General features: G+C 37.3%; 1 protein-coding gene across 1 annotated transcript in view; it reads right to left on the bottom strand.

Annotated features, from left to right (window-relative positions):
* The window catches only part of LOC122787768 (alanyl-tRNA editing protein Aarsd1-like), a 658,622-nt gene that overhangs the window by 616,810 nt on the left and 27,611 nt on the right, over positions 1–14,201 (bottom strand). The window contains exons 3-4 of the mRNA XM_044054668.1: positions 11,493–11,559; positions 11,048–11,146 (exon numbers count right to left, since the gene is read on the bottom strand). Of these exons, the coding sequence (XP_043910603.1) occupies positions 11,048–11,146; positions 11,493–11,559 (166 nt within the window). The remainder of the gene's footprint in view (positions 1–11,047; positions 11,147–11,492; positions 11,560–14,201) is intronic.

The raw sequence follows: 14,201 nt of genomic DNA, 5'->3' as shown, positions 1-14,201 counted from the left end.
ACTATCTTCCTAAATAATTATCCATAAATTGTCAGGGTGTACTTTAGAGTTTCCCTCAAGTATTTGGCAGTGCCCTGTATAGACCCAGGCACCATAAGCTGGCATTCGTCTTGCAAAAGTACCTTGAAATTTCACCAATACCTAGTTGCACACAAGGTGTCTAGTTTACACATTGAAACCACTTTAATAGCGAGCAAAGCTTTCGGAAATAATCCTTTCTCAATACTAAGTATTGAGAAAGGATTATTTCCGAAAGCTTTGCTCGCTATTAAAGTGTTTTTTTACTGACGTCCTGGTTTTTGTTTTGCTATATATCGTTGGCTCTTGTGTTTTTGGATAGTTTACACATTGTCAAGCACTAGCCCCAGAGTTGCAAACCAGCTACTTGTGAATTTACTCTGCATTCTTACCATAACTACCTAATCAATAAAAAGGGGCCTGTTGCCATGGATATAAACTTTCCCACTTTGTCAGTTACCAGCTTGGTGAAATGGGCATCCTGAGGTAATGTAGAAATTGCCTGAAATTTACTGATAAACCACTAATTCTCAAATATTATGAGAGAGATGTATTTACACAATGTCACTGGAGGCAAAGGTCTCACATAAAAGCACTCCTAATATCATCAAGTTGTCAGCAACACACAAGCTGCACCCATCACATACAGCATGAAGCAGACATATAGACCAACATATGCTGAGGCACATAAATAAACTTTTCTAAACTTTTCTAAACTCCAAACACACAAGCACACAAAGCGCACAAAGCAAATGCCCTCATGGAATGGATGAGGGTGAAACGGTTCACACTGCCTACCTTGACCTGGCCAATGCATTTGGCACAATATTCCACTTGATCATTATTAACAAACTCAAAAGGTTAGGTATAAACACTTATGTCACCTGGAGGACAGCCAGCCAGCTCACAGACAGAACCCAGGAAATTAGAATTTGGGAATCCACCTCTACAAAAAGGCCAATCACCAGTGGAGTTCTCAGGGATCAGTCCTGGGACTGCTCCTTTTTGCCATCTATTTCTCTGAAGTCATGACCAACATCAAGGACCACTGGCTGACCAAATTAGGAGGAGTCATAGAATCCCCACTGACACTTATGTTCTCAAAGAAGGGCTGACTCAGACAAATAACTGGTGTCAGAGACGTGGTCTAAAACTAAATGCCCAGAAATGCATAATAGTATCCTTTGGGAAGTCAGCCACTCCTGGTCACTATCATATTGACAACACACCCCTAAGAGTTGACCCAGTAGTCAGGGACTTGGAGGCACACAGGCACACATAGACAGTCATCTAGCCATTGATCATCATGTGTCTACAGTAGTGGGGAAATCATTCTATATTATGCAACTTACAAATAAAGGTATGGCATCTAGGTCCAAGGAGGTCATTGTTCCCCTGTATTTGACATTCATCTGGCCTGTCATTGAATAAAATGTCTCCTTTGGTATGTACCTAACCAGTCAAATCTAACAACTGAAATGTCCACAGAGGTTTCTCACTAAAATAATACAAGGCATAAGCATGTGCTATGCAGACTGCCTCAAAGCCCTATCTATGTATTCTGTCTCTTACAGACTGTTAAGAGGAGAGTTATGCCTGGCCTACAAGCTATCACCAGACCCCACTCCAATGGACCTCCTGCATATCCACAAAAGAAACAAGACTAGAATTATCCATGCTACAAACTTAAACCTTGCCTGTGAAAAGGCTATTTATATAGTACCTTTTGGAGAGACAGGTATGTATCCCAGAGACTACCCCCTTCTCTGGAACATGCTCCCCATTCATGTGAAGCAGATTTCCTCCATAACCCAATTCAAGTATACCTTAGACAATTGGATGGGGAACAGAAAATTCATCCCTAGTTTGGCAGCTATGTTCCTAATGGACATGGACAGCCTGTAAATGGCTCATCTCCCAGGCCCCTGCTTGTAAATATTTCATCTCCCAAGCCCTGGCTTACATTTACCAAGGATAACAGAACTTGTCACAGATTTGGGAAGCATGGCTAGACTTAAAAAGGCCAAATTGATCATTAGTCTAGTACACATCTATGAACCTATTCTGTTTTAGTCTTGTGTTCTGGTTTAGTATTTTCATGTGAAGATTTGATACAGTGCTCCAGTGCTGCTTTCTGCTTTAGTGCTCTAGCATTGCATTCTAGAGTTGTGCTACATTCTTCTGTTTTTTGCTTTCCTGATATGCTGTGTTGCAGTGTTGTATTCTGGCTTTCTCCTGTTTTGGTTTAACACTTCAATGTAAGTGTGCCAGCACTGTGTTCTGGTCTTTTATACCAGTTATGTGTTCTGGTTTAGGATTCTAGTATTGTGTTCTGGCACTGTCCTGCAGGGTTGTATTTTGCTGTGCTGGTAAGCTGTATTGCAGTTTTCTATTGCAGTTAGTACTCCAGTGCTACTGTCTGGGGTACAATGCACCTGTGTTGCATTCTGGTTTAGTGCTCCAGTGCTGTGTTCTGGTATTATATTGCAGTGTTGTGAACTGATTTACACTTCAATGTAATAATCTAGTATAGTGATCCACTGTTGAGTTCTGGTACTATTCCATATCACTGTATTATTGTTTTTTATTCTGGTGTTACACTCTAGTGTTAGCAAATGGTTTTGTGTGCCACTGTTGTGTTCTGGTGATGCTCCTCAGTGTTGTGCTGTGGTATAGTGCTGGTATTTGTTCCACAATATTGTGCTGCACTAGTGAGATCTGGTGTTGTGTTCAGTGATGTGCTTGATGCTGTACTGCCGTATTGTGTTCCATTGTTGTTGTGCTGTTGTGTTGCAGTGTTGTAATCTCCTGAGGTCCACTGCCTTCATCAGTACCACAACGGAAGGAATCAAAGGCCAAATTTCTGTGGAAAGTTAGACACACAGGGACGACACTAGAGCAATAGAAGACATGGCTGCATTATATGCAAGTGTTTCAATGATTGACAGCTGAAGTTCTGTTCTGAAAACTATGCAGCTAATGGTAAGAAACCTAGCAGACAAATAATCATTAGAGTACACTACAGGTTACCAAATCAAAGACAATGTGGATAAAAAGGACTTCACCACACATTATACACAGGATGTTACTGAAAGCAACAACAGAAATAAATGAAAAAGTGCTGAATAAAATAATAGGATTCCCACAGGGAATTGTCGGATGTGCTCTAATAGTCAGGTGAGTCGCTACTAAGGAGCATTGAGTTCAAAGCACCATTACAAACATAGTCCAATGCCAAGCAAATTACACATGGATAGTCAGAGACTGTAGCTTAAAGCTAGCTTACCTGAAGTGGTACCTAATGAATATCTGAAGATTATAAAACAGGATGAATACAAACAGTTGTTGTTGCATCACTGGCAAAAAAAAAAAATCTACAAGATGCCACACCTTGACATTCTTAACATAAGATTCTGTAGAAAGTGTAGTGAGCATTTTCTGACTGATCATATAGATGTCAGCTGAATGAGAAGGGTCTCTACAAACAATGGACATCTTCAAGCAGTGGGACAGAGTCACTGGGACTAATAGGTGGTGAGATAGGAGAGTCTGAAAAGCTCAAGAAAACAAAGGAAACTTTGGGAAAGGATAGATTCTTTTGTGGCAGGTATGGTTAAGAACCTCAAACCTGAGTAAACTAGACAGACTATATATGTGACTTTTATTTTCAAGTGTTCTGAGTGTTCATATTTTTCAAAGCATCAAAACTTTATTATTCTGCATAACATTATAAATTTATGAATACATACATTTCATAACAAACCTCACACAACAATTAGGTATAAAACACAGATATCAAAACCATTTGTGAAAATTAGCTAAAGTGACAAACTTTAGTTCTGTTTTACATGCATTATATAAAATATCATTAGATTCTTAAAGTTCCTTGCTTATAAGCTAAGCACACTTTCACATTAACACATTAATATTGTTCTATCTAATCCAGACAGGGCAGCCCAGAACCAGGGTCTACATAATATCAAAGTAACTTCCTCACTGTATATAACTAGTAATCACCTAAAGAGTTTTTCTATTTTTATAAACCAGGTATTTGTTTGATTCCACACTCACTCAGTTCATTTGGTGTGCCACTTGGAATACATTTGTGAAGTTAACATACTGTATCAGCTCATAGTTTGCCCTCAGTGTTTGAATTATGGATACAATTGCTTACTGTCTGATGTTGGTCCATGTATTTTAAGAAGATTTTGTCACTGAGGAAATAGTTCTTCTCTATAATCTTCTTGTTTTAAGCAGCTCCTCTTCATAGCATCACAAGAAGACACAGCACACCAGAGAATCATAGCACAAGAAGAAGGCACAACACACCAGAGAATCATAGCACAACAAGAAGGCACAACACACCAGAGAATCATAGAACAAGAAGAAGGCACAACACACCAGAGAATCATAGCACAAGAAGAAGGCACAACACACCAGAGAATCATAGCACAACAAGAAGGCACAACACACCAGAGAATCATAGCACAACAAGAAGGCACAACACACCAGAGAATCATAGAACAAGAAGAAGGCACAACACACCAGAGAATCATAGCACAACAAGAAGGCACAACACACCAGAGAATCATAGCACAACAAGAAGGCACAACACACCAGAGAATCATAGAACAAGAAGAAGGCACAATACACCAGAGAATCTTAGCACCAAAAGAAGGCACAACACATTAGAGAATCTTAGCACCACAGGAAGGCACAACACACCACAGAATCACAGCACCACAAGAAGGCATAACACTCCAGAGAATCACAGCACCACAGAAAGAAACAACACACCAGAGAATCACAGCACAAGAAGAAGGCACAACACACCAGAAAATCACAGCACCACAAGAAGACACAACACACCAGAGAATCACAGCACCACAAGAAGGCACAACACACCAGAGGATCACAGCACCACAAAAAGACACACCACACCAGAAAATCACAGCACCACAAGAAGACACAACACACCAGAAAATCACAGCACCACAAGAAGACACAACACACCCGAAAATCACAGCACCACAAGAAGACACAACACACCAGAAAATCACAGCACCTCAAGAAGGCACAACACACCAGAGAAAGGGATTGTTTAGTAGAGTTAGTATATATGTAGAGGTCCAGCTTTATATCTTATACCTTTAGCACTCTGTGATGATAATATGCCAGTAAGATCTTAGTTAATTAACCATATTTCTTAGATGATTTTTAAAGAAAATCTAATTGGGATTTGAAGTGATTTGAACTAATGTAAGTGTTAATTCATAAGTAGCAATAGTGTTGTGAAATGTTAGTAATTTACTTATATTGGTATGCATGCATTGCATTATTGCATGAAGTACTGATCTTGTATTTCCATACTGGTGTTTGGTACCACTGTGTTAGGATTCTAAGTCATACTACTGAATTTCCAACCTTCTTTACTGTTTTCCCATCTTTCCTTTTTGTTACCTTCTCATGCAGGATTGATTGACTTTCTCTGTATTCTGGCTAAAACTAGTAGCTAAATTTCCACACCCAGTCTCAAGTGAACAAGTACTTTGAATATTAAACATGGACGGCAGCATAGACACAGGCATCTATATAATAACTGCATGGAGGCACATTTCTGGTAAATGCAGCTGTCACACTTGTACATTTTTTGTTTTGTTTGACTCTTGGACTGAGATTTTAACTTTGCTGCTTATTTTATTTGCAAGCTGTGGGAATTGCTGTCACTGTATTACTTTCCTTATCAGCAATTCATACAATCAACTATCTTTCCCTGTTCCTTAACTGGCAATATTTCTATGTTGTGCTAATCACTGAGTAGACATAGCAGTAGCTATCTCATTGACATTAAAAAACATACTATAACTCCCCTGTGTTTTTACCTTCAGTATGCAACTCCTTTTCAAACTTCTCTGTGTTGTGTGCTTGCACTTAGACATCGCCCCCCCCCCCAATGATGCATGAGTTCTCTGCCCACTTTACTCCCCTCTCACTCCCAATTCCCCTGACGTACCCTGGATCATCTAATCCATACCCTCCAATTCTCATCCCCTCTTCTCCCTCTAACTTAAAGACATAAATCTTATCACCATAATCATCATTTATCTACAAAGGTATATCTCTATACATTTAAAAATATACAAAATTAGAGACGCACGCCCAAACTAACATTCTCTGCTATCATGTTTCTTCTTATTCTCTATAACACTGATTTGAAACCACCTACAAAATTAATTACCAGCAATTCATTATTATATTTACTTTCCTTCTTCTGTTCTTATTATATAAACTCACCTTTTTCTACCTTCTTACATCTCACATCAGTTAAAAACACTATATACTAAGTTCTCACCACTTCTAAAGTTTACTTCTTCACTTTCATTAAACCACAGCATTCTAAAAACACAAAGCCCTACATTCACTATCCCTACAAGAACTCTATAATTATTGTTTATCTTTCATCCAACTATATTTCACTTCTTCTATCTCACTATAATCATACTGCACCTGTTTTTGTCTAGCTATTCCTCATTAACAATGTCTTACACCATTTAATTCTGCACCATGTCACTTTAACCTTCACCTTTCTAATTTCTTTTCCATCTCTCTTAATTTTTATTATACCACTACTCATCACATGATTTCAACAACATACTTTCACTTTACCTCCACATATCATCCCTACCTCATTACTTAACCAAAACACACCATTGTTTCCTCTAGTCATTATCTTTACTTGCTCACACATCACTAGTCATAAGTCATGACATTTACCCAAACCCTGGCTCATATCAGTATGATAATGCTTACAGCTCTCCAACCTCTCCTGTATGACTCAATAACCACTCATGTCCTCATAATCATCCACCTCAAGATCGTTAACACTAATATTCAAAGGTTATACGATAAAATCTCTGTACTCCATGCCTACGTACTACAATATACAATGGATATTCTCTTACTAAACTGAAGCATGGTTAAAGCTATCCATCTCTAATAATGAAATCATTAATGATTAATCAATCATTAATCAATCATTAATCAATAATGAGGTTACAACATTCTTCAACTTGTAAGTTGGGTGCTGCACTACTGAGTGTGTCATCCTTCGGATGAGATGGTAAACCAAGGTTCCAGCTGGTTGAGTTAATGGTAGCTCCAGTGGATGTAAAAGAATATACACCACCTATCAGAAAGAGTATGGGTCCTTTATTTAACACAACATAAAAGGCATTTAACTATATGCTAAAAGTTAAATATTTACAGGCACAGATATACACATTTCTGTTTCTTAATACTTGTCATTTTTATAGCATCTTCATTGTTATTCTTTTATAATTGACCCCAGGTCTTCCACAACCACAATCTGATTGTTTGTAATATATCTGCCAATAACCATTTCCCAATAAACAAAACTCCATTCAGTCTCATTCCAAATAACCTACATTACACAAAATAAATTCTTCCCCACCCTTCTCATACATTCTTTCTACGTATTCTTATAATACTCATATATAATCATACTCATATCTATTTATGTCATTAATATTCTCAAAACATTTTCTTCACACAACTTTTTTCCAGAGTTTCAACACTTTTGCATTTCAAAAACACATACTTTGCTGTCTATGCCCTCCACACACAACACACACACACACACACACACACACACACACACACACACACACACACACACACACACACACACACACACACACACACAACATAAACACACTCTTTCAACTTTCTTTTTATATGGCATATTCCCCTTTACGTGTAACTTATTTATTACCAGTCTTAGTAGGAAATCCTGACACTCTACTATCTTGGTATCCCACTTTTTTGTCTCTCTAGTGGCTTTAATAACTTCTTTTTGTAAATGTTCCCACAAATTTGCATAATATTGTTTTCATCACATTATTATGCCATATCCTTCTATCTTTCTCTATATCATTTTTTTATTTTCCATGTTAGTATTTTTCTTGATAAATTTTAATTTCTTCATTCATATATTGTTTTTCTCTTTTTCTGACTCTCACCTCCCAGAATCTTTTCTACTTCTAAACTGTCTCACTATTAAATGTTCAGCCTCTTACTTTGCCTACTCTAACAATCTCTACAAATTTAAAGAAGCAGAGCAAACAATTATATTTAGTAATCCAAGTCCCCCTTATGCCATTTTATACATCCTGTATTTTTTACATCTCTCCCTTTCTAATTACAACTCCCTCTTGAATCACAATTAAAGTTCCCTGCAATTATAATATTCTTGTTAACCACCACAATCTAATATTTGATGAAACGGGTTCTCTCTTTACTTGCTATAAACATGTTCTATCTTCCTCACATCCACACAAGCTAACCTTCCCATCCTTACCAACATTACATCTAATATTTTCACTCTTTTTACACAACACAGTCACTTCAGAACAATTTTCACTATGTTCCATATTATACACCCCACCATTTTTCTGTTTACAATATTTCTTCGCTTGTCAGGAATCTTACATCCTTTAACATAACATCATTGTCACATTTAGCACACCATTCCAGTATTCCTAACCTTCTTAGAGTGTTAATATTGTTCACATTTACTGAAAGTACTCTAAAATTGTTGTTTTTCCTTAAAGTGTTAATCCCTTTTCCTGACCTCTCTTCTTGCATGCAGATTCTCTCCTCCTTTTCCCCTCAATAGTTTTACTTATTCTACAATTTCTTCTTCTTCAGCAAGTTCACCCTCTCCCTCAACCTCCTGTTAACCACCATCTCTTTTCCCTTCCCTTTCCCCTTATCTTTATTTACTGTTTGCTCTTGACAGTCCAGCCAAAAGTGCTCCTTTTTTACAGAAGCTGCATTCAGCCACACATGTCCTTACTGCATGTCCTCTTGTCTTCACACTGGTTGCGCCGTACCTTGCCACAATCATTGATCAAATGAAATGAGTCGCCACAAAAGAAACATGGTTTAGGCTTGCCAGCATATCTTAATTCCCCTCTATGAGAATAACCCTTAGCAAGTGTTTCATTGTGTTTGTTTTCACATTTCAGAACAGCTTCCTGCCTCAACCCTCCATTCCATAAATTTTTCTGATATCTGACTTTCACAATGTAATCAACAGTTTCACATATTTTTTATCATCTTCTTCCAGTTCATCAGTTCTAAATTGCAACAAAAAGTTTTTTAAGATTTAAGTTACTACCAGAAAACAAATAATTGTTTCATGGATAAATGTTTTTCTTTTTGTTACACATTTCTAGAAATTCCATCATTGGTCTCTCAGTTTAAAATGTTAAGTCACAAAAAAGACTGAATTTCTTGAGCTTTAAATTCCAAAACAGTTATTAAATTGTCCCATACATAATATCTGTCTATGACAGTCTCATGTTTTGTTCTTATTCTCAGAAAGGACGCTGTCTTCTTTTAAAAAGTTTTACTTACCATTTGTTGCAATTCTTTTTTGTCTACTGTCTCTGCTGCATAGGTTTTAACTGCTGCATTCTCTGCTGCCACAAAACCAGAGTCCTTCTTAATTTATTGTTGCTTTCCTCTTTTGCTTTCAGTCACTGCTGTATACATTTTAACTGCACTTCTCTACTGCCACGTCATCTGGTTCATTCTCCATAGTATCATCCTCAGCACTTCTGAAAAAGTTAACTGTAATTTTATCTCATGAAACAAAAGAACTGTCATCTGGATTATCTTGCTTGACTATTTCCAACAGAACATCATTCACAAACCCTCCTGAAGCCAGTTCTGTTACCTGCACCACTCCAATGGATGTGCTTATGTCATTCTCTGTTGAGACAGTTAAATGCTGCTCATCTATATCATCCACTACATAGGAATCTTTATTTGCATTCTGTTACTCCATATCTAATAGTTTTCTCCAAATTCTCATTTTCCACCTCCAAACTTTCCATAGTTTTTCTCTCCTCCTCTGTGCTGCTGTTTCTCTTACGCCTCATCATGGCTGCTGTAGCAATCCTGTGGTGTCATCTGGCAACTCCAAAGAGTAAGGAACTTTTATTATGATAACAAGCAAGAACATCACATAACATAATGAACAAGAGTATAAAAGGTATTAGCCGATGAATCCAAGCAAATGGTGAAAGGCTGCCTGTCCTATTTTTTTCTATCGCTAATCTTTCAGCTACAGGTCTGGTATTACAGCCAGAAGGTAAAAGAACTTTTCTGTGAAATGCTCATGTCATAGTCATTTAACCATGACTTACATCACACTTGAAGATAAGTCAGCACTACCCGAAGGCCTACAGAATGTATAAAAGAAGTCAACCATCAGCCTAAGGTGTGCAGCATATATGCAAGACAATTTCCACTACCTAAATCTTTACACTACATAGAAAGAAAGAATAGTATTGTCAAGACCTACAATATTCATGAATGCCACCACAGCATGGAATGTAAAATGCATGGAAAAATATCACACAATGGTCTACATCATGCTTAGTGGAAGGTTATTATTGCCAATGATGTGTAGCATACATGGAGAAAATTACTACAACCCCATAGTTTACATTTTGCAGGGAAAAGATTGGTCACCCCACTGCTGGAACATGCAAAAAATAGATATCTTCATGGCCTGCAACATGCACAAAGAAAAGCCATTTGGAACCACTGAGGAAGTCAATGCAGCCTGTCATTTTCCATGTCCAGTCATCAAGGCATAGATCCTTCTAACTAATATATACTGCAGGACTATAAAAAAGGATAAGTAATCAATTATCCTTCATAGTGTACATTAAAATAAGATGGCAACAAGCATTGGAGTCAGGATGCATGTGATAAAAATATCTTGTGCACTCAGCAGTTAGGTGGGTGAACCATGCATTAAAAAAATGGTATTAAACAGAAAGAACCAAGTGGGGAAATCACACACATAGAAGGTGATTTTGGAATAAATGCTACCTGCATTTTGGACTACCAAACTGATTAGCTCTTAACAGTGCCATATTGCTGCAGTTGTTAAAAAAAAGAGTTTAAATTCACTCCACAAAACCTAAAAATGTACCTTATGTTTTTCCTTGGTTAATCGTGGCCATGCTACCTTCTCTTTCAGTTTTCTCACAAAGAAAGTGATTGATCTATCAGACCGTTTTTCCCTTGAATCCTGTCAAGACATAAATTATTACGAACAATACTTTTATTCTTGATGATATTTCATGCTGTTTCCACTTATATCTTGGCTTCTTTCACACTTAGCATTAGAAACCATGCCACTCTGATGTAAGACAATGCCAGCACGTACACCCAAGCAGGAGGAATCTGTCACGGAGCACTATGCTGATTAGGGGAAGAGAACAAAAATACACACAGCAGCTAATATACAACCTTGCAGTACCTTTATTCGCCAAAAAACACAGCGTGATTAAAAAATGGAATGTTTGTAAATCAATGGATTACAACTAAAAATGTAAGCCAAGCAAAAATGAAACCTGATAATCAAAAAATGGTACCTTAGGCTGCACTTTATCGTATAACTCAATCTCATTGTATAGTTCTTCACCATCTTCATTTTTACAACTGCAAGAAAGGCCATAATGGAAAAAAAATAAAGTTAAAACATCTGTAGAAACATGAAGAGAGTGATTTGAACACTGACTTTAGTTTTCAGTTTACTAAGTGATTTGGTTTATAGTTGCAACAAAGTAAATTGGTAAAAATAAAATCAATACAAGAATGCCGTTACAACTTACTGCTAATGCTGAGATACCTCATCTTTTAATCGTGCTAATAATTACTTGTTCTAGTAGATGAGCTGCGAGACTGTAGCTCAGACATTACATCTGTGCTTTATTTTATTACTTTTCTTCATTTGTTAACCAAGATAGTCTAACTACACAGGGCCCCTTTTCAGTGGAGGCCAGAGAGAAATAAGATTTTAGTGAAGTCTATAATAAAATTTTAATACATGGAGTGTGCTGATTACATTCCAAAACTGAGAAAAATATAACCTTGTTGGAGGACTGGATGTAACAAGCCTGTTATAGTAAGGTTCATATGGCTATATAGATGTCTGACACTTCAGAACTGGATCAGAAATCAACTGACAGGTTTGAAAGCTGTCAGACTCTTTGCAATTCCACACCAGCAGCAAAAGTATATCAGCATAAAAATGCAAAACAACTTTAAAAGATATTTTTGACAAGTGATGCACTTTACTTTTAACCCATGTCTGTCTGGCAGCATGATAAAGCTATTAAACACTTTGTCCTCTTATATGTTTTTTTAAACTTGTGGCATACTGGGGCAATTACAACTCTCCATATATTACAAAGAGTTATGATTGGGTCTCCATTCATAATCATTTGTTTACATGTTTTCAAAATGGATTCAAGAAATTCACTTTGAGAACAAAAAAAATCTTAAAATAGATTCAAGAAAATTTGCTCTTGATGTGAACTTCTTAAAACAATTTCTCAAACACATTAATAATGTGATTATGATCAGTGATCTGGTCATAATCATCTCTGCCATAATATATGCAGTGACTCACACATCCTACGTAGAACAGTTAATGCACATCTGAGCAAAGAGTAGAAAGAAATGACCAATGAAGATCATGCATAGGGTACCGCATCTAGACTAGGACAAATCAATATCATGCATAGGGTACCTCATCTAGACTAGGAAAAATCAATATCATGCATAGGGTACCGCATCTAGAATAGGAAAAATGAATCATTTGATAGCAAAGCACCCAGCGCTGCTGAAAGAGCAGACTCTGATCCGGGTTAAGAATAAACTTTAATAAAACAAATAAAATTTAAAAATAGAAACCACATAAACACTTACACTACACATCTGAAAAAGTCCAGTGATGGACGAAAACATGGTGATCACGTTAAAGTGTTTATGTGGTTTATATTTTTAACTTTTTTTACTTGTTTTATTCAAGTTTATCCTTGACCCAGATCTGAGCCTGGCACTAGTTTTTCCTCCATTTTGTTTGGTTAAAAATCAATAATTTGATATCAACAGCATTAACAATATAGTATAACAGAAGAGCAAGTTATATTGCTTAATATAAAAGAATATTATCAGAATGCATTTGAAAGTCTGAATAACTGTTCTGCATGCCAGAAATGCTAAATTAGTGTTGCTTTATTATTATATGTCATCAGTAACTTCTAATATTTTAATTGAATTGTAAATAATTTCAGGCACTGACATAAGACAATAGATCAGTTCATCACATGGAGCAGTGAGCAGAAAATTAATTCCTAAAATTCACCCACCAGATTCAAACAACCAACCTCAGGTCCAAGTGTTGTGAGTATTCCGGAACTCGAACTTGGTTACATAAAGTTATTTTTAGACAATGACTGGTGGTCTGTACTGCTTTGGTGATGCGGGTGTCATTCAAAGGACAACGTACTTCCTTTCAAGTGTTGGTACTTTCTGTGCTTTTACGAGCAATGGTTAGCTGTTTAGTTTCTTAACTCTCTTTTTGGATTACAATGCTGTGCTTGCTAGTAATTAAGAAAATGCTTGCATGCAGTCCATGCTTGCTAGAAATTAAGAGAATGTTTGCATGTAATCCATATTGTTATTTGTGTCCTAGGATTGAACCTAATCACTTCCATCAGCCTTCAGATGAGCATCATCCTCTGTTACCAAACTCAGTTGATAGTAGTAGGCATACCCATATATCTATATTTTCTGTACCACCAATAATACATGACAACGTTCCACCAGTGTCACTGGAACTGCTGCATAACTACTCAAGTAATGGTAATGAAAACATTTAAACACTATTCTACTGGTAGGGACAGTTGGACGCTTGTTCTGCACCCTTGTTCTACTGACAGTGTTGGGCACAGCTGAACTCTGTTTCATTCATGCTAGACACAACTGTATCCTTAATGAACTGATCATCTCCAGTCCACTGATGGTACCAAGCACAGCTGCATCTCCACACCACTGATGGTACCAAGCACAGCTGCACCTCCACACCACTGATGGTACTGGGCTCATCTGCATCTTCACTCCACTCCACTGATGGTACCGGGCACAGCTGCATCTCCACTCCACTGATGGTACCAGGCACAGCTGCATCTCCACTCCACTGATGGTAACAAGCACAGCTGCATCTCCACTCCACTGATGGTACCAGGCACAGCTGCACCTCCACTCCACTGATGGTACCAGGCACAGCTGCACCT

This window comes from Protopterus annectens, chromosome 13.part0 (assembly GCF_019279795.1).
Source record: "Protopterus annectens isolate FY-2018-M chromosome 13.part0, PAN1.0, whole genome shotgun sequence".
NCBI lineage: Eukaryota > Metazoa > Chordata > Ceratodontiformes > Protopteridae > Protopterus > Protopterus annectens.
The sequence above is the reverse complement of the archived record's forward strand: the minus strand, read 5'-3'. Positions and strand labels throughout refer to the sequence as shown.